This window comes from Propithecus coquereli, unplaced genomic scaffold (assembly GCF_000956105.1).
Source record: "Propithecus coquereli isolate 6110/MARCELLA unplaced genomic scaffold, Pcoq_1.0 Scaffold370, whole genome shotgun sequence".
NCBI classification, from domain to species: Eukaryota; Metazoa; Chordata; class Mammalia; order Primates; family Indriidae; genus Propithecus; species Propithecus coquereli.
Genome location: NW_012149397.1, coordinates 2,136,646 through 2,162,552, shown reverse-complemented (window position 1 = coordinate 2,162,552; position 25,907 = coordinate 2,136,646). Strand labels below are relative to the sequence as shown.

The 25,907-nt window shown below is 53.8% G+C and overlaps 1 protein-coding gene across 1 annotated transcript in view; it reads left to right on the top strand.

Annotated features, from left to right (window-relative positions):
- The window catches only part of WNK2 (WNK lysine deficient protein kinase 2), a 124,428-nt gene that overhangs the window by 21,065 nt on the left and 77,456 nt on the right, over nucleotides 1–25,907 (top strand). The window contains exons 2-4 of the mRNA XM_012651814.1: nucleotides 16,919–17,091; nucleotides 18,253–18,473; nucleotides 24,749–24,906. Coding sequence (XP_012507268.1) covers nucleotides 16,919–17,091; nucleotides 18,253–18,473; nucleotides 24,749–24,906 — 552 coding nt within the window. The remainder of the gene's footprint in view (nucleotides 1–16,918; nucleotides 17,092–18,252; nucleotides 18,474–24,748; nucleotides 24,907–25,907) is intronic.

The window sequence follows — 25,907 nt, the reverse complement described above, 5'->3', positions numbered from 1 at the left end:
CACATGCATTCAGGGAGAAGACAGCCACTCTTCTTACTGGTGGTTTTGTTCTCGTGCCTGTGGATTGTATGTGGACAGCTTCAACGCCCCGTCCTGTCCACGCAGTGCCCCGGCGCCTGCTGCTGTCCTCCTCTGTCCAGGGCTTTGTGACTGCCCCAAGGACCTTCATCTCCCCCAGGCCCTGCCTCAGGTGTCAGGTTTTTCTTGTTGTTGTCAGTAACGCTGCCCTGACAATTCCCAGACAGAATACGCGTGTCACTGTGGAGACGGACCCAGAAGTGATGTTCCCAGGTAAATGCAGGCTTTGGGGACTTTGTGTGTCCCGTGACACAGTGACTTGCTGGAATGGGACGTTTCCACCGAAAGTGGGGTTTTTGTGTTAATGTTATCTGCCACCCTCTTACTTTATATTCTTCTGAGAAATATTTTGAAAACAGTAGAGGAAACATGTCTTTGTAGAGAAAGGAGAACCACCCACGCTCTTGTCACCAGGCTGAAATGGGGCCCTCATTTCTGTGTGTCATGCCATGTGGCCAGATTATGTGCAAGTGTTGTCCGTGTGCGTGTGTCATCCGCGTGCACGTTCAAATGCATGCAGCTGAGTCGCTGTCCCTCCGATGGTATTTGTGGTGCTTGGTGCCCTGTCAGGGCAGCCTCATCTTTGAGATTTTCCTCCATGATCAAATCAAGCAGGCTGCTGATCCTCTGTGAAACCATAGCCTTGAAGACCCTTAGGAATAGCTTTTTTTCTTTTGAATAATTTCCTGAACAAAAGCTTCCAGATAGCTGAGCAGGAGGACAGAGACCTTTGACCTGGGGAAATTGGCTGTGGGGCCAGCTCCATCCCAGGTGGGCGTGGGCACCTGGCAGCCTTCCCCAGCAAGGGCTCCACGGTGATCTCAGTTGGGGTCGGGCTGCACGGCTGGAGGGCAGGGCTATATGCCTTGGTCCTATCCACCTCAAGGTGGAGGGTGGGCCTGGCTCAAGGCTAGGGCATGCTGGCCCCCATGCCCACTGCCTGCCCACTCACCCACTGGATCTGTGGACAGGACAGCTGTGGGGCCAGAGCTGCCTGCACTCCGCTCAGGGTGGCCCATGGAGCACCTTTGCCCTTGCCTGCCTTCGAGACAGGGCTGATCATCTGGCCTGAGGGTGGCACCCAGTCCTCCCTCCCTTGAGGCAGAGACCATGGCAGAGGCCTCAGGAACCTTAATTTGGAACATCTGGGATCCTCCTGGTCTTGGTTTGCTCTTAGGGGGTTCTGTAGGGTTTGGGGGTATTGCTGAGGAGGAACAGCCCGGCAGAGAATAGGGCTGCTCCCAGCGCTGTGCTCTGGCAGGAGAAAACCAGAAGGAGCAAACCTGCGTTGCGGTAGAAGTGTGGGCCTGCACATCTGAGCCAGGCCTGCTGGTAGCTTCGCCTCTGTGGCCTCAAGCCAGCCACTCTACCTGCCTCTCTGGGCCCCTGGGGAGAGGGCGGAGTGAGCACTGAGGGTGGCCACTGCCCAGTGATGGTCAAAGCCTGCCCTCTGCCAGGATCCCAGTGAGGATTCTCTGTGTTTATGGCCAGGGAGGGCTGGGTTTGTCTGGGTCACGAGGTGCCTATGTCCCACTCGGACTCAAAGATTAGTGGGGTACCCCCACAACACAGCAAGGGAGGGGCCCCCCACCTGTGGGCATGGAGCCTGTGACCTCTCTGTGGCCCAGAAGAGGTAAAAGTTGCGTTTCTGGGCTCTGGTGTGGAGTTGGGGGTTTCCATCTTTGGGGCCCCACCATGAGGGCAGTGGGGTGGGACACCTTCTTATAAGCATAAAGAATAAGTCTATTCTAGTCTTAGCTGGTGTGGCTGACCCACTGACTGCTTCGCACTGTCCCACATGTGAGTGGCGTCCCTGCCTTTCCAGCAAGCACCCCTACCCCAGGGACATAGGCTGCAGTCCTCCTGAGCGAAGATTTGGGGAGGACAGGGGTGTAGGGGGAGGTGGAACTGTGTGTGCTGATGGAGGGGTGGGGCGGGCAATGTGGGCAGAGAGGGGAGACTGGGGTGCTGCTCTCTCGGGCGGGCCTTTGCTGGGTGAGTGGGGGTGCTGGCCACAGCACAAGCCCCTAGCAGACCACAGGCTGCCAGGCTGCAGTGTTGGGCATGGGGTGGCCAGCGGGGGCTTGGTGGGAGGAGTGAGCGAGACCCCACTGTCTGCAGGGCAGCTGCCTCTAGTGCTGCAGGACCTCGCCTTTCTGTGCACGTGGGTGCTGGGGTGCTTAAGCCTGCCCTGTCTGCCGATGTGTGCTCTGGACTCAGGTCGTTCACCTTCTGAGCCCACTGAGACTATACCAGACCCCTTCCCTGGGAGCCTGCTGGCTCTGCTCTGCGTCCCGGCGAGCAGACCAGGGCACCCTGCTCTTCTGGGCTGCTGAGTGGGGGGCTGAAGCTGGTCATTTGTTTTCCAGATGTTTATTGTCCCTGGCTGTGTGGGGACAGGGCAAGAGCCCGCCCTCCTTTGGGTCTTAAGGGTATGTCCAGATCTGCGATGGGAGCCCCAGGGACCTCGATGGCTTCCAGGGTGACATGTCCCCAGTGGATGTCTTCCCTCATGCTCTCACTCTTTAACTTATTCATTCATTCATTCATTCACCAACTCATTCACTTACACATATACTCTCATTTACTCATTCATTCACTCATTTACTCATCCACTCACAAACTCATCCATTCACTCATTCACCTACTCATCCATCATCCATTTACTCACTCATTGTTCCTCACTCGTTAGTTGTTTATTCACTTGCTTATTCATTCATTCACCTATTATCATTCTTCAGTTGTGGGAGATGCCCCCAGCTCCTGCAGACTTAAAAAAAAAATGGAGAGACTTTATTCCCCTTCTTCCTGGGCTACTCTAGGTTTCAGCAAAACCAGCAACCAGAAGCCAGGATGAGGATAGGTTAGTTAGGTGTAGAGCCAGGCTTGTTGTGGCTTACCTGCCTAGTGGGGTCACAGTGTGTGAGAGTGGCCCCCAGCAGGACAGTGTCATAAAGAGGCTGGTCCCAGCCCTGTGAGTCTGCCCAGCAGGTGCCCACCTGTCCCATGCAATCACAGGGGCTCCTCTCTGGAGCTTTGCCAGGTGGTCCCCTCTTCTCCCTCCATGATGAGCCCCAGAGCTCTGCATACACAGGCCCCTAGTGTGGCCTGTGGTTAAGGGCACAGCTGTGGAGGCAGCCAGAGCCAGACCGCCAAGGTTTAGTGTCTGGCCTGCCCCTTGCTGAGTTGTTGAGACTGTCTGAGTCTCAATTTCCCTCTCCGTAAAATGACAGCATCATGACATGCACTGCTCATAGGGCTGAGCCCTGAGGGTAGAGGTCCTGTCTCAAGGTCACCTTCATGGGCCCAGTGTGTGGCTGTTCAGTAGGTCATGGCCATCTGTAAATGTTTGCTTGAAGGGAGAGAGAGATGATGGTTTGGAGGAAGGGGGCATTTCTTCATCCCCTGGGGTGTGAGGAAAGAGACTCCCTAAACCCAGGCTCTCCTGATCCCGTGTTCATGGAATATTTTAGACTCAGTTTTGGTCCTGGGCCTCGGGGTTGTTGCCACTTTTTGAGCGTGAAACATCACAGGTGGAGGTGGGGAAGCTCCTTGTGGGGCACCAGACCTGAGATTTTCTTGGTCTCAATCTTGAAAAGGGGAAATGGCTTTGCTACCATTAGGGTACCAGCCTACTTCTGGGAAAGAGGCACCTACTGAGCACTGAGCTCTGCGTTGTACTTGGGGTTCTCTTCTGATCTCAGGAGGGGATACAAGTGCTTTCTTCCCAGAGTTGATTGGAGCAACAAGGATGGATGTGCTTCCACAGTGGGCACATCCTGGGGAGGCTTGCACTCTGAAGCTGGACAATTTAGGAGGGCATGTGACAGAGAGCAGGCGTAGTGAGCTCCGTGGGGGTGTGCGTATTCCACCTGTCATTTCATTTCATTTCATTTGTAATTTCGGGTCATTATTTCATCACATACTTGTGCATCCATGTAACAGTAATTTTAACAACCAAGGTGTGTTCTCAGATGTGGCTGCCCTATAATTAAATGAGCTATTCTTGGATCTTTGGGCTTTGGGAGGTTTTGAATTTAGAATTAGAAAGTGTGTTATTTATCGTTTCATACGCTTTTTAGTGGTTACGTTGGAGATTACAACATGTATCCTTTAGTTATTGAAGTGTGATGTAAACTAGCACTTCTACCACTTACTTCCTGGGCAATACGAGTGTCTTAGGACATTTGAACTCCATTTATCCACTCCTCCCTGTGTTTTGTGATATTGTTACGTAATTTAACCCTCCACGTATTTTATACCCCTTATGACATTATTGTTAAATTGTTGTTCTTTTGTATTTTTGAATGGTCAATATTAATAGAGAGTAACTAATGCATTTGTCCTTTCCATTGCTTTCTGTTCTTTCCTGCATTTCCACCTGAGACCATTTTCCCTTTACCTGAAGTTTTCCCCTCTGTATTTCATTTAGTACTTATTTAGTGCTGACAATATCTCTGTCTGAAAAAGTCTTTATTCTTCTTTGAAGATATTTTTGCTGGATATAGAATTCTAGGTTGATAGTTTTTTTCTTCAGCACTTTCAGGATGCTATGACATAGTCTTTCTCCGCGGTTTCTGTTGAGGTCAGCTGTCAGTATACTTGTTGCTCCTTTGAACAAGATAACATGTCCCCCCATCCCTTTGCTGATTTTAAGATTTTCTGTGTTTGGTTTTTAGGAGTTTTTTACTGTAATGTGCCCAGGTGTTGGTTTTATTTGTATTTAATCTGCTGCTGTGGATTTATAGCACTTCTTGAACCTATTGATGTCTTGCTTCAGTTTTAGAAGATTTGGGGGCGTTATGTTTTAAATATTTGGATGCCATTCTTTATGCCCTCTTCTTTCAGGACCCCACTTACACAAAGTTGAGCCTGTGTCTATGAGTCTTTCACTCCCTTTTGTCTGTGTTTCAGTCTGTATATTTATTACTGGCCTGTCTTCCAGTTTGCTAATCCTCTCTTGACCTATGTCTAATCTACTATTAAACCTATATGTTGAGTTCTGAATTTAATTTTTTAGTTCTAGATTTTCATTTGATTCTTATTCCATGGATTTCAGTTCTGGTGAAATTATGCATCTTACTATCATTTTTTTTTACTACACTAATCATAGTAATTTTAAAATCTGTGTCTGATAACTGTGATATTTGGTTCCCCAGGGAATTTGTTGGTATTGTCTTTTTTTCCTTGTAATTTTTTTGGGTCATTTGGTCTTGTCTCCTGGTCTTCCTTGTCATGTTTTATTGATGTGTTCAGAAACTGTGGAGAAATTGAGGCTCTAGATGATTTTATCTTTTCTCTAGAGATAAACTTTTTGCTGTCTGTAGGAGGCAGTTAGAATAAGAGCAGAGCAGATCATCTTAATCTAGTCTGGAATTGAGTTGATTCCGCCTTTGTGAGGGCTGATCTGTTCTGCTTTATCCACTCTCCTAGCATTTAGCCCTTCTGGAAGGGCTAATCTGTGAGCCAGTGTGTTTAACCAAGGCCTCTCTTCCTTGGCAGGCCCTGGGCTCTGACTATTGTCTCCCGAGCTCTGTTAAACGGCTGAAGTTCTGCTCAGCTTCTCAGCGCGCATTCTACTGCTCAGTGCTGATGCTCCAAGGCAGCCCTGTCCCGGAGAAATGTAGTGTGAGCCACATGTGTAATTTTCATCTTAGCAGCTATGTTAAAAGTGTAAAAAGAACAGGTAGAATTAATTTTAATAATATATCTGAAATATTATCTTTGATATGAATCAATATAAAATTATTAAGATTTTGAAAATTCTTTTAAAAAGATGCTGTGTCTTTCATGCATTTTGTAAGTACATCTCAACTTGGGTAGGCCTCGTTTCAAGTGCTCGTTAGCCACACGTGTAGGCGTGGTTTTGGGCCACGCAACTTTAATGGGAGAAGCAGTGCTGAATGTGGGGCTTCCTTTTCTCCAGGAGACTCAGAACCGTGACATTAGGACGAGTGGCACTGGTGGTTGATTTCACGTGTGTGTGTGTTGTGCACTTGCTGTGTTGGAGGTGGCCCCCAGGGCTCTTGCTGCCAGCTTTGGGAGGGTCTGAGGAGTCAGTTAATAGGATTGGGGAGCAGACATGGGCAGTGGGGCCTTCCTTTGCCCCCCGGCTGCCTTGGGCCTCTGTGGTCTTCCTGTAGCCCTGATCACATGCTGCTGGGGCCATCTGTCAGTGCCCTCCCACTCCCTGGCCCTGCAGCCTAGTGCAGCGCTGGCTCAGAGGAACACTAGGGTGTTCGTGCTCAGGAGCACGTCTGTTCAGCAGACAGCCCAGCCGGAGCCCAACCCCTGCCTGGAGCTCCAGTAGCCTGGCCATCGAGGCCATCTTAGGTCTTGGTGGAATCACTCGGGCCACCCAGGGCCTCTGGAGAGGGAGGAGAGTGAGGTCCAGGTGACTTCATTCTGGGGGTGGCTTAAAGGACTGAGCCAGAACCTTAGCCTCATACGGTAGCAGGCATCAGAATCCCTCGCCTGTCCTAAGTGCCCTGAGCTGTGGGTCTGGCTATCCCTCCATGTTGGAGGGGAGGGAGGAGGGAGGTCTGCTGTCTGGGGAAGGTCCACAGCATTCAGCAGACTGTCCAGACCCTGCACTCCACTGCCACCCTGGGGTGCCCTGAGCCTATGCACCCTGTTTGGGGGCAGGGCAGCCATGCAGCCAGGGCTGACCTCCTGAGGCCAAGCCCCAAAGCAGATGGACGACTCCCATAGCTCGGCCCTGCAGCTGTCTCTGCAGACTTGCGCAGAATTCCACAAGCCTTGCCCTAGGGTTGTCCTGCCTGCCCCTCCCCCACAGGAGCTGCCCTCTATGGCTGAGCTGTTAATCCTGCTGACCCGTGCCCATGGTGCTATCCAAACCTATCTTTAGGTGTCCCTCTGGGGAGGTGGCTGTAGGGTGAGACTGGCCCTTCCTGGAAATTAGATGCATGGTGTGGTCAGATGCGGGGGGTGGCCACCTGCCCTCTGCTGCAGAGCCTCTGGTCACCTCGGGTGAGTGCTGATTCGTCCACTTGTGGAGGAGCCAGGCCTGCTCTCAGGAGGGCTTCTGGGGGTAAGATGGCCCCGTGCAGATCTCTCTTCCTGGCTTGCATGCCCACTGGGCCTTCCCTGCTTTCACCCAGGGTCTGAGGGTCAGAGCAGATGTTTCCCTATGAGGAAATAGTGTTCCCTGGAGAAAAGGAAAGGCCTCTTTCCTTGCGGCTGTCCCTGAACAGGGACACTGCCGGCGCAGGCTGCCGGTCCATGGTTGGTTTGTGTATCTGGGTCGCCTTGCTGTTGGGGCCAGGGCTGCCCCAGCTTCCTTGGGTTCAATTGTCCCAAGTTGACTGTACCTTCTGCCTAGTGGCCTCTTGTCCCGCCCTCCCTCATCTACTTGCCTCTGGGGGAGAACAGTTGGTGTCGGGAGCCTGGACAATATGGGTCAGCACTTGGGACTCCTGTGCAGGATCAGCAGCCCTGCTGACCCCTGGGCTGGCCTTGGAGAGCAGGGCAGCCACCCAGTGATGTGGCACTGAGCCTCGAAGCTGAGACCAGGAGCTGTGCCCGAGTCCAGTGGTCCAGGAGAGGAGGATGCCTGGATGTCCCTGGAGGGGTGTTGGGTGAGCTCTGTCCCTCCCTCCCACCTGATGGAAGGTGTTCTAGGACCAGGTGGATTTTTCTCAGCTATTTCCCCCACATGTGAATGATCTGTGTCTACTGATACTTGCAGTCCTCACTGGTCAGCGCTGTGGGTGGGGCTGGGTGCTGTCCTGGAGGGCCCATGGCAGCCATTGGTGGCTCTGGAGCTCGAGTATCTCCTGCTCCTCTGTTTCAAAAAGTACACACCCACAGGCAAACACTTGCCGGTTTTTCTGACTGCAACAGGGACACCTGTTTCTAAAAAGTTGGGATGTGAATTGTGGGAGTACACACTTGCAGTTGTCCTGTGGAGAAACCTAACATTAAGGATTAGATGTGGATGGTTCCCAAGTTTGTCATCGGCTTTTAGCTCATGGTCTTCATTTAAGGATGCTGGTCCTTGGGAAGACCCCCGTCCACGCAGAAGGCCAGACACACGCCTGCTCAGGGGCACGGTGTGGGCTCAGCTTGTCTGGGGGGTCGTGGTGCTGAGAGGGGCCCTTTGGCTCTGTCCTGCAGAGTGGAAGAGGCTGCATGTGGGCTCCCCTTTGTTTTTTCTGGAGTTCTAGGTCAGCCCTGAGAGCTTTAAAACTTTCATTTGAAAATAAAGCACCCACATGCCCTGCCTGAGCCCAGCTCCACCTGTTGTTCCCAGCCTGCTCTCCTGCTTCCTTGCTCTGCTCTCGTTTCCCAGGCAGCTGAGCGCAGGTGCAGGTGGTGCCTGCAGGAGTCTGGGCCCCGCCCCCCAGCATGGAGCCAGATGGCATGTCCAGGCCCCGCCCCATTCAGCACTCAGCTCTTCCTGGTTGAGACATTACCTCCTGTCACCTGATGTGGGAAGGTCGGGGCCCAAAGGGCATCTCTCCCCATCACCCTACAGGACAGGCGTCCCATCTCTGAGGCCCTGGCTGCAGGACTGGGGGTCTCATTTGTTTAAAATGGTTCCCCCATGATATGAATGAGCATGGGCCCTGCCAGCCCGACCTGCTGGGGGCCAGTGGGGACTTGGGGGGCCAGGCCTCCCCTTGAAGCACATGCACTGTCCAGAGCCCAGGGGGTTGTATTTAGGGTGCATCCCTTTGGCTGAGGGCTGGAAACTCCTGGGTGGGTGCTGCTATCTACCCATTGTACAGATGGGAAACTGAGCTCTGAGAGGTGGAATTGGTGCCTGAGCCTAGATGCCATCCTTGGTCTCTGAAATCAGAATGGCCTTTTCCATTTTGTCTGCTCTCCCCAAGACCAGCACAGGACAGTGTGCCATGGAGAGGGGCCGAGGGCGAGGCTCTTGATAACACCACCTGTCAGTGCAGCCTTACCCCAACCGACCTTTCCTGTTCCGTGGAGGGGGAATAGAACACAGTGAGGCCAGAAAAGGCAGAGCTGACAGCCCCACGGCCCAGGAGCTAAAGGGCAGGAGCTGACAGGCAGAGAGACTCCCTGGATGGCGGCATCTTGACTGCTGCTGGCTGGAGGGTTAGGTCGCCCTGAGGCCCTGGTTGGAGGACCTGCTCTGTGGGGTGGTCTGAGGAGGACACTGGGGCCGGCCAGCCTTGGGCCAGGTTCCTGTTGGGAGGAAGAGCCTCATCTTGTGCAGGGCCTGTTTGAGGTCACAGGTCCTGGAGAGGTTTCACAGGGGTGGTGGGCTGGGGGGCTGGACACCTCGGGAAGGCTTGTGCTTGCCATCAGGTGGCTGTACTGTCCCAGCATCTGGCCCCAGATGGCCTACATCCTGTCAGCTGTGCCCCATCATGGCTTAGGGCCTTGGGGGTGCCTGGTGTGTCTGGGCCACCCTCTCTGTGTCCCCCAGATCCTCTTACTCCTCTTGGCCTTTGAGGCTCCTTTCCTCAGCCCTGCCCCACTCCTGGCTACCCCACGCCATCCCTGCTGCACAGTGATGGCTACACTGGCTCCCCATGATGGCCCTGTCTGCACCCAAGATGGGGGTGTCGGGTGGGCCTGGGGTCGGGTGGGCTCCTGCAGCCTGCCCTGGGATCAGAGCCCTGGGGTGGGGAGGGTGGGGCCTGTCCGATCCATCCTGGATCTCCCCTCTTGGGGGGCCCTGCCTGAGCAAAAAGCCCAACGCTGGACCCCTGGCATGGGGACCTCCACACACAGGGCACGACCCCCATCGCATGTGCTCAGTAAGACTGGAGGAGGCCCTGGCAGGGCCGCAGCTGGTCCTGGTGAAGGACAGCTCAGGGTCTTGTTCTACTGACCAACAGGAACTGTTCACCGTCCACAAACCTGAAGGTGGACAGAGCAGTGCTGGGCCTTGCCCCATTCTGGAGATGACTAAGATTCACCCATGGATGCCTCACGTAATTGGGAGGAAAGCTCCATCTGGCTCCGCAAGCAAGCTGCTTTCAGTAAAATTTGTTCTTCCTTTGTTTTGGTCGACTATGCACTGCTAATTCGTAATGGTAATTCAATCCAGAAAAATAACCTTTGGCCCTCAGAGCATTCTCATCACAGGGAATTTCTAAAAAGCCAGATGATTCCACTATGAGCAAGTGTGTGGCAGAGGAGTGCGGTGGGGCAGTCAGCGCAAGCCTTTCAGGAAGAGCTGCATCCCGTTTGCCAGGTCTGCGGGAATGGAAATTGGAGTCCCGACTGGAGTTAGAGACGCGTCTGTTCACGTATTTGTGAAACAGCTGACGGAGGGTATCAGATTGCCAGTATTTGGATTCCGTGGGAAATATTTCAAAGAACGTTTTTAAAAAGTCAGCATTTACAAAATGCTGGAAGTGGCATCCTTTACAACTGTTTGAAGCATGTTTTAGATCCCAGCTTACCCCTCAGGGTGGGCACCTGGTTCCTTCTGTGTGGGGGCGACAGGGTGAGCCCCAGTGCAGGGGAGGGGCCAGGGTCCCCAAAGGCTTTTAAGAACGTACAGCCTCGCCTGGCACCTCCCCTTGCTCTCTCTGCTCCTTGCCTCCCCTTTTAAAGGAAAGAGTATTTACAGAAGCAGCCAGGGGCCGGAGATTCAAGTTCACGTTTCTCTCCAGAGAATTATAAACTTCTTGACGTTCGACAAAGAAGACTGAGTCCCGGTGGTGCCCAGCCCTGCTGACCGACTGCCGAGCGCTTCCTTCTCAGTCTGTGCACATGGCCGGACTCACCCCGAAGATGGGGGGAGCCGGCGCTGTCCCTTTTCTGCTACTGTCTCCAGGGGCATGTCGGCCTCTCTCTGTGACTCCTTGGCCACTTGTGTTCAGGAGTAGCAGGGAAATTTTCCATTTTGATAATGATGCCTTTTCAAAAATGTGAATTAGAAAACACATACACCAGCTCACCTGTGAGATCACATATTTTATTGCTCAAGATGAGGTTAAAGAGAGGGAACTTGGGTTTAAAAGCAGTGAGTTTGTTTACTTTTAAACCTGCAGTGACTATTGGAGGGAACAGGTCACAGAGCACTACAGGTCTCCCATTTGCTGGCTGGTGGTGGGTGCTGGGTTTTGATGTGAGGGTGGCCCCACTGAGCCCCAGTGGTCACCAGCTTCAGAGCAGGCCCAGCGCCTGCCTGTTTTCCAGCGGTGTCCTGTCGCCTGGCCCTATGGCGACATAAACCACAGCCCGCTCCAACCTCACACCTGCCCAAAGTCCTCTTCCTTCAAGTACCCCAGACCTGCCCATGTCCTGGGTGGGATGGGAGCTGTCCTTCTCCTTGGAGCCAAGGGTGCCCTGGCTGGTACTGCCCATCTGTCCCTTTGTGCTGATTTTTGGCACAATTTGTAATTGCATATTTATGTGTTTTCTCATCTACAGCCCATTTTCTCCATGAGATTGTAAACAGTGCTTTCCTACATACCCAAAGCTTCCATGACTATCTGAGTGACTCCAGCTCCAGAGCATGGGGGACAGGGCAGCCAGCTGTCTACTGACTCTGTTCCCTGTGCACTCACTGAGCCCAGAGACGTCCCAGAACCAGACCCCCATCCTCTCCCCACTTCAGGGTGAAAGGGTGGGTGAAGAGCCTGCTGGGCCCCCAGCTGAAGTTAACTGGGAGTGGCAGGTGGTCAACCTGGGGTTAACCAGGAAGGCATGGAGCATGCAGGATCTCTGGGCTTCCTTGGAGCAGTGGGGACACCCCCGCCCCCGGAAGGTGACAGGGCCACAGGGAGCACACGCATGTGGTTGAGGCCTCATGCTGACTACCCCGTGGATGTCGAGACTTTTGGGTGTGAGCACTTACTGACATGCAGGGAGGTGAGTCCTTGGGGAGGCCTACTACCCACCAATCCTAGCCCAGCACTTTACCTGGGGCCCCCTTCCTGGGCCACTTCTGCCTGTGTGGGACAGTTCTGGACAGAGATGCTTGAGGTTTTCTTTGGTTTTGAATCATGACTACATGGAGCTGGAGACTTGTGTCCAGGACTTTGGTCTTGCTGGTTCTGGGCACCCTCCTTTGCCTGTGTTGTGTCTCACCTTCTCCTGGTGGGACCTGGGGTTGCCACGAAGTTCTGCCCCTCGAAAGGGTTGGTTCTTGGGCTTTTCCCCATCTGAAAGGAGAATGCCGCAGAATCCTGAGGGCAGCAGGTGTGTACCTCGCAATTCCGGCCATCACCCGTCGGAGCTATTCTGACAGAGTAGGGGGCCCCAAGATGTCTCGGGAGGGGACCACCTGCAGACACCCTGGCACATTCGGGGTAGGAACCTCTGATCCTCTTAGCCAACACCCAAAGCAACATCTGGTGTGTTTCCCTGGGCAGCCCTGGGGTGCTGGGAAGGCCCTCCAGGGCCAGGCATCATCTTCTGGCCACCTGGCCGTCCAACCGGAGCACCCCTTGTGGCCTCGCTGCCCAGCTTGGCCAGAAATGTTTTTCCTCATTTAGCATCTGACTGACTTTCACCATCTATGAGGGAATGGGAGCCACTAATTTATGTAGCACCAGGGACCCGGTAGGAGGAATAGTGGTGCTAAGTGACCTCACGCTCCCATGTCTGAGTGGAAGAGAACCCTCCCCCCCACCAAACCTTTAAGAACGATGTGACTCTGGCAGGATTTGGAAATCTTTTCCTGGGAATCAGGTGCATCCTTCCTGCTCTTGGTGGCCATGAGCCATACTGGTAGACTGATTAATGAATGAATTCACTCCACATGTTTATGATGTGCTGGTGGCTGGGTTGGCTCTGCTGTCCTGGACTCACCAATGTAATGGGGGCCAACCAGCAGTGGACAAGTGACAAGGACTTGGATGAGCTGTCTGTGGGGCCCGTGGCAGCAGGCCCTGCAGGTGGGCTCTGGTGGTGCTCAGAGTGGGGAGATGCTAACTGACCTTTAGACTACCAAGCCATGTGTCACATGGATTAAAAATAGCCTGGTGGCATGGAATATAAAATAAGGTCTCCTCCTAACCCTTCCCAGCCCATCTCTAACAGGCACCATTGTTAACCATTTTTGATTTTCATGTCTTTAATTTATCAATTTTAGCTGGCATCTGCCATGAAAAATGAAAATGGTAGCACATTCGGGGTACTTTTCCTCCACCCCTCATTTTTTGTTATTTATTCAGAATGTGAACATTTTGCTGTGAAACCACAATGAAATCTTTTATGTGTTGCTGTTGGTTGATGCTAAAATACTGGCAAAAATAACTTATGCTATAGATGAGTCTGTGGGTTTCGTCTAGAACCAAGGACTAGGCCCACCGAAAGGGGATTGTAACTGAAACACCGTTGCCTAGAAAAGGCTTCCTGGGCGAGCTGGCCCAGCCCAGCCCCCCACGTCCCTCTGAGCTTCCCTCACCCTGAGGGACCTTGGGGGTCAGCTTGGCCACATGCCTTTCTGTTTTGTTGTGCTGTTTTGTGGAAATGCTTCTCCAGTAACTTGTTTCACCTAGAGTTCATGAGAAGTCAACTGTGGGTACTTGCATGTCTGAAAATGAGTTTGGACCACCCAACTTGATATGCTTGGCAGGGTATAGAATTCAGAGTCAGCACTTTGAGGACATTGCCTGTACCCAGAGTCTCTGATGAGACTCGCAGCCTGTCTGGACCGTTCCTTTGCAGATAGGACTTGCTCCTGGTCCTTGGGATTCTGAAATTTCACTGGAACAGGTCTGGAGGTGGGTCATTTTTCATTTTCTCTGACCTGGCCTTGGCAGGCCCTTTTATTCTAAATCATTCCCCTTCCAGCTCAGAGAAATGCTATTTTGCTATTTATACTTTTGATGTCTATTCTTAGAACTCCTGTTAGGCAGTTGTTTGACTTCCAGGTGGTTCTTTCATGTCTCTTAATGTTTCTCTCTTGTTCTCCCTTTCTTCTACTTCTCTCATTTGGTCTTTGGATGTTTTCACTTTTTCTTTTTTTAAGATTTGAAAAATTGAAGTGTAATTTACATATAATGAAACACACAGAACTATGCAAGTTGAGCTTTGACAAATGCACACACAGGTGCAACCGATGTCCTCTGTTATGACATGAAACATTTCCTTTGCCCCTCCCAAATTCTCTCAGCTCCCACTTCTACCCACCCCAGAGGCAACTATTGTTCTGATGCCATTCCCCACACATTAGCTCTGTCTTTTCCAGAGTTTCGCATCAAAATGGGGTCACACTGGACAAACTCTTTTGTGTTTGGCTTCTTTTGTTCAGCATGATGCTTTTGCCATCCGCTTGTGGTGCCGAGAATCAGGACTGTATCCTTTTTTGTTCCTGAACTGTGTTCCTATTTGGGTGGGTGTACCACAGTTGGTTTCCATTCACCTGCCTGTAGACATCTGGGCGTTTCCAGGTGGGGCTGTGGTGAACGGAGCTGCTGCAAACATCCGTGTGCCCATCTTTTGTGGACTTAGGTTTTCCTCTCTCGGGTGGTTCCTGGGAGGGGAGTGGCTAGACACAGAGCAGGTGCCAAAGACTTCTCCAAGGGTGGTGCCACCTCGAACTCCCAGCAGCAGTATGTGAGGAGGCGTCAGCTGTTCCCCAGCTGCCCAGCAGTAGGAATTATCATTCTTTTTAATTTAGCCCTTCTGGGGGTTATGAGGTAGTATCTCAGTGTGGTTTTTAAGTGGCATCTTCCTAGTGACTAATGATGCTGAACACCTTTTCATATGCTATTAGCCATTTCTGTATCTTTTCTGGTGAAATATTTGTTCATGTGTTTTTTCATTATTGAGTTATAGGTGTTCTCTCTGTATTCTGGATCTGAGTTCTTTGTCAGATATATGCATTGAGAATAATTTCTTCCAACTTGTGGCTTGACTTTTATATTCTTAAATAAATAATCTATCTATCTATTTATTTATTTTCAGACAGAGTCCCTTTATGTTGCCCAGGTTGGTCTCTTAACTCCTGGGCTGTAGTGATCCTCCTGCATCAGCCTCCTGAGTAGCTGGGATTACAGGTGGATGCCACCATGCTTGGCTTAAATAATTGGTTTTGATGAGTAGAACATGTTTCCATTTTATTATCTAGACTAAACATTAACTTTTTTGTATTACACTTAATGTTTCATTGGATTATGAAATATCTTCTTTTTAAAACATTGAAGTCAGCCCCAGTTTTTATTTGCAAGAGCTCTTTTTTTTTTTTCTCTTTTTAAATGCAAACTTGCTCTTATTTGTGTATGTCAACTTCTTGGGTCTTTATGGGAACACTAATTAGATTTTTCTGAAGTTGCCCTTGGTCTCTGAATTATTTGTTCTTCTCGGTTTGGCCATGCCCATGGTTTCTCTTGGTATTGTTCGGCCCTGTCTGTGATCGTCCCTCTGCAATCCCACTTAGGAGTGAAGGGCCCGTGAGGGTTTCTGTTTTGGGGGAGGGGTCTGGCGGGCTGGCAGGAGGAGGAATGGCCCAAATGGTGTAGCTGCAGTTTGGGATATAATTCCTTAACAAGATGAATCTGGTTGTAATCCTGTGGCCCACTTCTCCTCTCTGTGTTGTATTCGTCTGGCTTGATGTTCTTTAGGCCCTTCCAGAAGGATCTGGGGGTCTTGGCTTGCATTTCGTTTCACCTTTCAACTCTCCCTTCAGCTATCCAAATTTACCTGCTTTCTGTCTCCCTGGAATTCCTCAGAATTTCGCTGTTCTGTCTTTAGTTATGTTTATGGTTTCCTTCTGAAAATACACATGTTTCTTTTCTGACATTCCTGTGGGAGGCAGGCCTTGCTCTGTGGGCCTCTTGGACCAGGACCAGGAGGTAATGCTGGGGGCACGAGCTTGGGTGGAGGTGAGAGGGGTGGTGCATATTTGGGGTGGGGAGAGGCCTCAGCTGGGCCCGTGGATGTGGGATTTCGTCCCACGGGATGAAGTTGGAAACAGAGCCTTTAGAGCCTTTGGGGTTGTGCGGGCTCTTTGGGTTTATTTTGGGTGCTCCAAATGAGAATCCATTGAAGGATTTCGGGAAAGGAAGGGCAGGATCCAGGTGGGCTGCCAGGGGGAGTGAGGCGGCGGGGGCAGGGTGGTGACGGATGGATGAGCGTGGACAGGGTGGTGGGAGCTGGTGGGGATAGGGTGGGTGGCACTGGGATGTGTTCGAATGTGGTGCATGGTCTTGGCGGTCCCTTCTTGGGACCGTGGGCAGAGGGTATGTACGGGGGACACCTAGCAGCATGCACCTGACGAAGATTCCCAGATGATGGTGGTGGCGTTTGTCTGTTGTTCCCTATTTAAACTTGAAGTCAGTGGGTAGTTCAGCTGGCTCGAGCTGTGCATGGTGGCCTGAGGGTCCCGGGAAGTGTCTGCTGTGTCCCGCACCAGAGGGCCCTGGCTGCTTGCTCGTCAGTGTTGGTCTGCTGGGGCTTCTCTTCCTCCTCTGGTCTCAGGCACCTGTCAGTGTCTCCTCTGGTTAATCTACTGAGTCCTGAGCACTTCCTCCAAGTTGTGTATACATTAGAAATAAACTGACATTTCATTCTTTTAACAAACACTCAGGAAGTGAATGACTGCTGAGGGAACAAAGGCCTCAAGATGTTTTTATGGAAAAAGTGCATGAGCTTGTCAGTGTGGATTTATGGGACCTCTCTGGCTCCCCAGAACTTCTTTTTGCTGAGGTCCCTTTGCAGGGGCTGCATCCAGGGTCCTGGGAGCTCGGCTGTCATAGTGCAGGTGGCCAAGTGCCCCTGTCTTGCAGCCACTCAGGTCTCTGTGGGTAGAGGGAGGGCTGCTCCTGCCACGTGGTGCTTCCAGGACTTGCTGCTGTCTCTGAGGCCTTGGGCCAAACGGCCCAGGCCCCTCCTGTACCCAGTTTCCTGCCCACTCAGCATGTCTCTTTCATTCCAGGACCGGAAGCTCACCAAGCTGGAGCGGCAGCGGTTCAAGGAGGAGGCAGAGATGCTAAAAGGCCTGCAGCACCCCAACATCGTGCGCTTCTATGACTTCTGGGAGTCCAGCGCCAAGGGCAAGCGGTGCATTGTGCTGGTGACCGAGCTGATGACCTCAGGGACACTGAAGACGTAAGTGCTGCTGCTCGTGGGCAGGTCCTGGTGTGGGCGCAGGGCCACCAGAGCTGGGCAGGACAAGATCCTGTGCTGTGCCCGAGGTCCAGCATCCCACCTCTTAGAGGTGTGATAAATCTGTGTTCTCTTGGCAATAGGAAGCCCCTTCCCCAAATGGGAAGAAACAAATAAAGCAACCTGGCAGTTACTCCTAGCATTTGGCTCTCTCTGGCCTCCTGTGACAAATGTGACCTGTCCCTCAGACACGGAAGCTGTTCCTTCTTTCCCCTTCTGCATGGGACACCAGAGGGTTGTTTATGCCCCTGTGAGATGGTTCCTCTGTCCGGGGTGCCTGGGCCTTGTTTCTGGGTTCCGTTTCTGCCTGGGAGCCAGCCGGCACGTTCTGGAGGCTCAGGAAGCAGCTGCAGCAGGTGTCAAGAGGCCGGGTAGAGCGCAGACCAGGGTGCACAGGGTCCCAAGGACGGGCACATGGTCAGGGAGGGGTCCGGAGCTGGTGGCCATGGCAGCCTGTCTCTCCTCGCTGAGTCCCCTGTCTGCATTATGGGCATGGGGGCTTCTCCTCTGGGTGCACACCCTGGGTCCATCTGAATCGTTTTGACCCCTGTGACCTCAGGCAGGGCCTCAGCATTTTCTCTCACAGGTGAATGCATAGTGAGGGGACAGTCCCTCTCCCAGCCTCACCTGCTGCTACCTCCCAGGGCACTGCTCAGAACAGGCCACACAGCCAGTTGCAGGGAGGGCTTGGCCTTCTTGGCCTCTGGCCCCCACACCCCCTCATCCTCACCCTCACCCTAAGCACCTGCTGGCTGGGACTCTGTCCTGCCTCAGGTGACTTACAAAGCTAGCCTGGCACCATTTCAGGGTGAGATCAGGATGGTGTTTGGCAGGAGCTTCAGCAGGTAGGTCCGCGGTGTGAGGGGAGTGGTGGAGGATGGTGAGCCCAGCCTGGCTGCCTGCTCAGGGGCCTGGCTCTGGCTGGTGAGCCCTGGCAGGGGCAGAACCGTCCGACCCTCCTCTCTCACCTTCACTGCCTGTTGTAGGTGGCCCCTGCGTGCACGTAGACAGACTTAGTACCGGGCCTGAACAGCACTAGGCGGGGACTTTGCGTAGGGGCCACTGCTGGTGAGCACATGGTAACTGCCCCCCACCCCCCGCCAGGTACCTGAAGCGGTTCAAGGTGATGAAGCCCAAGGTGCTCCGCAGCTGGTGCCGGCAGATCTTGAAGGGCCTGCTGTTCCTGCACACGAGGACGCCGCCTATCATCCACCGAGACCTGAAGTGCGACAATATTTTCATCACTGGACCAACTGGGTCTGTGAAGATTGGCGACTTGGGCCTGGCAACCCTCAAAAGAGCATCGTTTGCCAAAAGTGTGATAGGTAAACCCATTTCTCCTCCCCACTGGGCGGGATTTGAGGGGCCAGCGAGTGTCCGGTTTTGTTCAGACACCGCAGATCTGGTGTGGAGGCCCAGCGGGGAAGTGTGTGGGCAGGGGTGCCTCAGGCCAGGCATCCAAGTGGCCCTCTAAGCCTCCAGTGGCTCAGCCTGGGGGCCCTGCCTGCCGGGTGGGTGCGCTGCCACTCTAGCCAGCACGCGCTGACCCCTCTCCTCCCCTCACTTGCAGCCCCCGCTCCGTCCAGACTCTGGCCCTGCGGCTTTTCAAGTTCACCCCCCGGCTGTGGGCTAGGTGCCAGCTCTGATTATCTCCGAGGGAGGGGGGCCGGGTGCTGACACCCGCGGTGCGTGTGGGCGCTGTGGGCACTTGGAGGAGGGAAGGAGGCCACGACCACAGAGGAACTAGGGAGGTTTGTGGCCAGCGATGCTGGAGCTGGTCTCAGCAGGCGGGGAGGGGAGCACGCAGGCTGCGAGGCCCAGGGAAGTGACAACTTGGGGTGTCTGGGAAACACACGTAGCTGGGGCAAGGCACAGAGTAGACATTACGCGCAGGCTGAGGAACTGAGGTTGCTGGGTGTTCTTGGCCTCTCTTCATCCTCAGTCCTCAGCTCAGACTCTCCCCTCCCCTGAGCAGCTTTCCTAGCCGCCTTTTGGGGTGAGGTGCTGGGCCCTGGGGCAGCCAGCCCATAGCTGCTGTGCAGACGACGGGTCTGCGTCGTGCCATGTGCCTGGCCCCAGGCATGCTCCTGGCACTGCGGGCACCAGTGTCCACTGGTCCAGGATGGGTTCTTATGGGCTTTGAAACAAGCTTGTGGAGGGGTCTTGGAGCAGCTATTTCTGGGGGTTAAGATGCCCGGAAAGCTCCAACATGTGTAGGGCCGGCAGCTTGGGTCGGGGCTCAGGAAGCCCAGGTGGGATCAGGTCGGGAGATGCCCCTGTGTGGAGACCTGGCCAGCCCCTCGGTGTGAGGGCTGGTTCCCCACAAGCAGGGCAGGGAGTGGTCAGTCTCCAGGCTTTCTGAATTCATGGTTTTGCTGCACGTCTGGGGACAGAGCTTGGCCTGTTTGGGGAAAATGAAACCCTGGGTGATATGTTTGGAATGTGACATCTGGAGCCTCTGGCAGTCCCGTGGGGAGCCAAGTGATGGAGAGCAGGGGCTGACCCAGGCCTCAGTTTCCCCATATGTGAAATGGGTGGGGCAGAAGAGGGTCTGCGCTCCAACCCGGAGGGGCTGAGAGCAAGGGGCCAGGGCTGTGGAGAGCCCGCACCCTGGGGCACTGAGCTCTGCACAGTTTGGGGCAGGTTTTGCCAATTTGGCCTCGGAAGTGGTGGGGTCCTGGTCTCAGGCCCTGGGCACAGGAGGCAGGAGGGCTGCTTGGGGGTCTCCTGCCTCAGAAGTAGACATCAGGACAAAGCACCACCCCCACACCAGAGCTGAGGTGCCCAGCAGAGCCCCCCAGCTTCCCCTGGCTGGTCGGCTCCCTGGCCTCTTGGAAACGAGATTTCAAGTTTTTGGGTCAGGTTGAGCTGAAGGCTGGGTGTTTCTGGCAGGTGCAGCGGGACCTTGAGCCCCACATGGGTGCCCGGCTCTGTGGGGTGTCACATAGCTTTTGCTCAGCCGGGGCCCAGGAAACTGCGGTTAGGGAGGCTGTGACCAGGAGTGTCCTCGGTTGCCCACACTCCTGGAGAATGAGTCATGTGGCTCCCTTGGGGCACTGGGCAGAGAGGCCCTTAGCAGTGGGCCAACCGCTGGGTAGGGGTGCTGTGGCCAGGTGGGGGGTGCCCACTGGCACCGTGGAGGGCCCTCCTTGGTGGCCCAGGCCTTTTACCCAGGCGTCCCCGCATCCGTGAACAGGGGCTCCCCTCAGGCCTGTTAATAGGAAGCTGCCCCAGGCCTGTCAGTAGGGTCCCCTGGCCTGTGACCTGATTGCTCAACGCCGCCCCCGCATGCTGGCCCCGGTGGTGAACGGGCTGAGCCCTCCTGGGTCTGTGTTCTCCTGGGGTCTGTGGTCCCATCAGAAGGACAGCCTTAGGCCATGGCCCCCATCTCCTCGGGAGGAGGGTCCCCGTCTCCGATGTCCTTGGGGGCAGTTGGTGCTGCAGGCTGTTCCTGCTGTGGACGTGCGGGTCTCCTGGGGTAGGTACTGTGGTTTGCACTTTAGATGTGTCCTGTGTGAGAGGCCTGGGTCGGGGCCGGCTTCCCAGGGCTGTTCTGGGATGGGAGTGGAAGGATTGAGGGGATGGTGTTCCTGTGCCTGGAGCTGTCTGCCTTGTGAGGGCCCCAGACATTACCCCGGGGCCCCACCCAGGTGCCACATTCTTACACAGGTGTGCGTTAAATGTTGCTAACCAGGTTTGGCCTCCTGGGCCTCCCACACTCACAGTGTGCGTTTGGCTGGTTTGTGTGTGCTCGGCCGGGCCTGGCTGGCCCTGAGGGGGATGGAGATGATGGAACACAGTCCTGCTGCAGGTATCCACGGCTGCACAGGCCATGTGAGTAAGCAGGGTCCTGGGGGCCGTGGAGGTGCCCTGCCCACCCGGAGGGCTTCCTGGAGGAAGTGATGATGGAACCAGGCCTGGCGGGTAGGTGAACTGAGAAGAGGCCAAGGTGAACTGGGGATAGTCGTTCTGGAAAAAGTCTCGGGCTGCCTGGGATGGGATGGGCGTGCCAGGCAGAGGATGGGAGAGAGGTCGCGCTGTTGGGCGGCCATGGGTACGTCATTTAGACCTTCCTTGCAGCCATTATAGAGAAGTCCTGGGGGGACTCTGGGTGGTGTGCAGTCCCCCCAGCAGGTGCTACCTGCCCATCCACCCCACTGAGAGACAGGAGATGAGTTCTGCCTGTCCAGTGAGAACATGGATGAGGGCCGTCTGTGTTGGTTTGGTTTTAGTGCAAATCATAAGGATAGTTAAGGCTAGGAAATCTTTGATTTCCATAAGGAAGTTACTTGTCTTTTATTACAGATCTGGAAACAGGCAGACTCTAATGCAGGGTGGTTTTCACAGGCTAAAAGGTCATCTTTTTTTTTTTTTTTTTGAGACAGAGTCTCACTGTGTTGCCCGGCTATAGTGCCATGGCGTCAGCCTAGCTCACAGCAACCTCAAACTCCTGGGCTCAAGCGATCCTCCTGCCTCAGCCTCCCGAGTAGCTGGGACTACAGGCATGCGCCACCATGCCGGCTAATTTTTTCTATATTTTTAGTTGTTCGATTAATTTCTTTCTATTTTTAGTAGAGACGGGGTCTTGCTCTTGCTCAGGCTGGTTTCGAACTCCTGAGCTCAAACAATCCGCCCGCCTCGGCCTCCCAGAGTGCTAGGATTACAGGCCTGAGCCACCGCGTCCGGCCTTAAAAGGTGATCTTAAATGCGCCAGGCTGGATCAGGTCCCTCCCTCCTCTCACTGCCGATCACCGTCCAGGAGCTGAGACCGCCTCACAGCTGCACAGGCAGAACCACAGCCGCTTCTCTTGTTAAAAAGAAGAAAGGCCACTCTGACGGAGCCCTGTCTGCCTCCTGGGGATTGGGGGGGCAGCGCAGGGGCTCACAATACCTGATGACATGGGGCTCGGCTGGTGGAGTGAGACGGGGCCTGACATCCTAACCTTCACGTGCACAGCTGTCTGCAGGGACCGCGGGTGCGGACAGGTGTGCACGAGGGGGCTGGGGGTGGGGGCTCCACAGCTGACAGCTGTCCACAGAGCAGCATGGTAGGTGGAACTGTCCACTGGACATACGTGTATGTGCATGAACCATGTTATTTTTAAAATTAAGATTTTTTTATTTTGTTTTTATTTTAGAGACAGGGTCTCTTGCTCAGGCTGGTCTTGAACTCTTGACCTCAAGGGATCCTGCCTCGGCCTCCCTGAGTGCTAGGATTACAGGCGTGAGCTACCATGCCCAGCCTAAAATTCAGATTTAAATGGCTACAGTGTGAGAGAATGTGTGCCAATGTCCAAGTACCAGCATCTAAGCACATGTGTAAAAGTGGGCGTTAGTTATCAGGGTTCCTCTGCACCCCCCACCTGCTGGCAACCCCAGCTCGCCCCCAGAGCCAGGCTGTCTGGGCCTTGGGTGTTTCTTGTGGAGCAGGGTCCTTGGTTCCTGAGGGTCTCAGAACAGCCGGAGCCTAGGAACCCTGCTGCCTCCCGTCTGGATGCTGGCGCTGTGCTGGCAGCTGGGCGAGTGGGGTCCCCACAAGTGCCAAGGAGTGGCTGGCTCAGCTCCTGGCTTCCTGCCCAGCAGCCCTGGGGATGGGGCTCCCTTCAGTCTCTTCCCTTTGGACAGAAGTGGCTGGGCTGAGGTGAGGGCTCAGGATGTGCCCCTGAGGCTTCTGGTTGGCCCCTCCTAGCAGAAAAGGGCTTCGTAGTGGTCCTCTCTGTTGTCACAGGGCGAGTCATCCCTCAGGGTCTCGGGGCTCAGGTAGTGGGGGTGTCATTGTGGACAACTGAGAAGGCCCCGGGGAGTGAGTGCTTCCCTCCTGCAGCTTGGGGCTTCCTGGTGAGTCAGCCGCCACATCTTGCTGTGTGCCCACTACCACGATGGAGGGCCCTCCTTAGTGGCTGCGATGGTCTAGGCCCATCTGGAACAGGTCAGCGGGGTGGGAGGGGCCAGGGAGCAGGTGTTCACGTTGTCACCAGCTTGGGCTTGGAGCCGTAGCTCAGGCCGCTCCTGCCTGTGGCTGCCTGCCTGGGGCTTTTGTGGCATCTTTGCTTCCTGCCCCAGCCTGGGTAACACATTCACTGTTCAGTGACAAGCTTAGGGATGGAAAGAAACTTTGAAATATTAAATTAAAAATTCCCAGGGTAGCAAATTTTCAGTATAATCATGTGGCTCAAAAATCCAAAAGGATAAAATTCCCAGTGGAAGGTCCCTCTGACTCAGATTATGTTATTTCTCGTGAATTCTTCCAGAGTTCTGTGTGCATATACTTACGTCTAAACATACATTCTTGTTTTCCCCATTTTTATCCAAAATGTTAACTTTTCTTTGATGAACATGTAATACATGTTAAATTGAAATGGATAAACAAAACTCTAACATGTGCTTTTTAATGCAGTAATGAGTTTGCATCTGCTTTTTAAAAGAAACTAGAACATTTTGAAAATCTTTCAAAGTCAACAAATATCCAGATGTTGAAAGCAGCCTTACTGAAGTCTCTAGTCCCTTTCTTTTTTTTTTTTGCATTCAGCTTGATAGACATTCAATAGGACCTATTTAATTAAAGGTTTTTATTTTTATTTTTACAACTGCTGTATTATTAAAGCAAAAAATTATAATAGAAATCTTAAAAACCCCAAACCAGTGTAAGTAAAAGAAATATCAGCTGTTGCCTCACCTCCCAGATATCATCTCACTCTGTGTGTGTTGTTTTATGTAGGTTGAGACCAGCGAGCATGTGTGTGTTATCTCGTATCATTTTACTTAGCTGGCATAAGTTTGCCATGCCCTCGAGACCTCAGTGCAGGCCGGGCATGGTTGCTCATGTCTGTGGTTGCTCGTGCACTTTGGGAGGCCGATGCAGGAGGATTGCTTGAGGCCAGGAGTTCGAGACTAGCCTGAGCAACATAGCAAGACTCTTAAAAAAATTTAACCTCAGTGCAAACATTGTTGTTGCACCTTTTGTATTTAATACAGCACGAGTGGTTACCGTCTTAACAAGTCTGTGGCACCTATCGGGTGGATGGTGTCTGTCCCTCCCCTCACCAGGCACTGTCCTCAGTGGTGTTGGTGGTCTTGTGCTACATGACACTCTGTCATGGGGGCATGCCCAGGGTACCTAGCCATTCCCCTGTCTGGGGACATTTACGGCTTTTCTGGATTTTGGCAGTTATATGTAGCTCTATGACAACTGCCAAGTTTCTGTTTGTTGCAGGGTGTCTGAGTGCCGGCCAATGCTGAGCCTGTCATCGGGATCGTGATGTCCACACACGAGAGTGTGCCCAGGGTTTTGCCTCCTGGGTCTGGAAGTCATAGTCTCCCAGCTCTTTGGGCAGGGGATGGTGCTATAAACTGATTTCTACCCCTGGAATCATGAGGTTGCAGGTGGAATTTTTGGTAACCGCTATCTGTAGAGCATGCCTGTTTCCTGAGTGTGGGGCAGGGCTGGCGTTGGGGGCCTGGTGTTCTGAGGGTGCCATGGGACAGGCAGGGGGACATGGGGATCTGGGTGGCCGAGGCTCCTGGGACACTGGCTCCTGGCATTGCTGGGCCCAGGAGCCAGAGTCCAGCTGACTGCTGTGTCTGTTGCTCCCGGGCACAGGTACCCCTGAGTTCATGGCCCCCGAGATGTACGAGGAGCACTACGATGAGTCTGTCGATGTCTATGCCTTCGGGATGTGCATGCTGGAGATGGCCACCTCAGAGTACCCCTACTCGGAGTGCCAGAATGCCGCGCAGATCTACAGAAAGGTCACCTGTGTGAGTCCACCCGGCCACCTTGCTCACAGGGACACAGTGATGGGCTGGGCTCTGTGTGCCTTCGTGAAGTCTGCTCGGCAGCTGTGTAAAGAAGCAACCAGGCTGTTTTGCAGATGGGGAACTGAGATGGTGATAAACGGGGCACCATGGGCAGTGCTTAGCCATGGAGGGTCACTTGTGCAGCCAGGACAGCAGGGAAACTGAGACTCAAAGAGGCCAGAGGGGTGCCCAGGCTGCCTGACCCCAGAGGCCCCTCTGGGCTGCCCCAGGGCTGCTGGATTTTCCATCTTGTTTATTTTGAAACAGTGGTTTGATTTCTTTTCCAGCCAGTTACCCCTAGACCAAGCAAGTCTCTAGGCAGTTGTCAGCGTCAGGCAGCTGGGAACGTTAATCCCTGTTTTGCTGTCGCTGTGATTTTTGAGTTAATCGGACGGCTTCAGCTGTACAAACAGATTGGTCTTGTCCTCCCTCTGCGGCGGGCCCTGCTGGGTGGAGGGAGCACAAACAGCACATCCCAGGGTGGAGTGGCTGGGCCGGGGCTCCTGCGCCCATCTCTGCACTGTCCGTTTGCTCTCGTGGTGAGGCCTGGGAGGCCCACAGGGCAAGCCCTGGTGCAGGGTCCGCACCAAGGGCCCCGGGCTGCTGGGATCCCCTGGAGTCCTCACCGCCTCCCCCTCAGCCTGGGGTGCAGGCCCAGCCTGGCAGCCCCCATCTTCAGGATGCCTGACAGGGGCGGGGGGGCCTGTTCTGCGCCTCAACGCCGCTCTGCCCTGGGCAGCTGTGTGGCTCCACGGCTGCTTCAGCAGACGCACAGGGGCATGATTCTTGAGCCCTCCTTGCAGATTATGTGTGTTTGGTTATTCTAAGCTGTCAGTCACCTGGCTGTCGTGAGCCCCTCTGCGTAGCCCTGAGGACGTGGGAAGGCAGGCAGAGTCCTTGACGGATGGTGCTGTGGGCTTGAGTCAGAAACCCCAGAAAGGTGCAGCGTCCCTGTGGGTGCT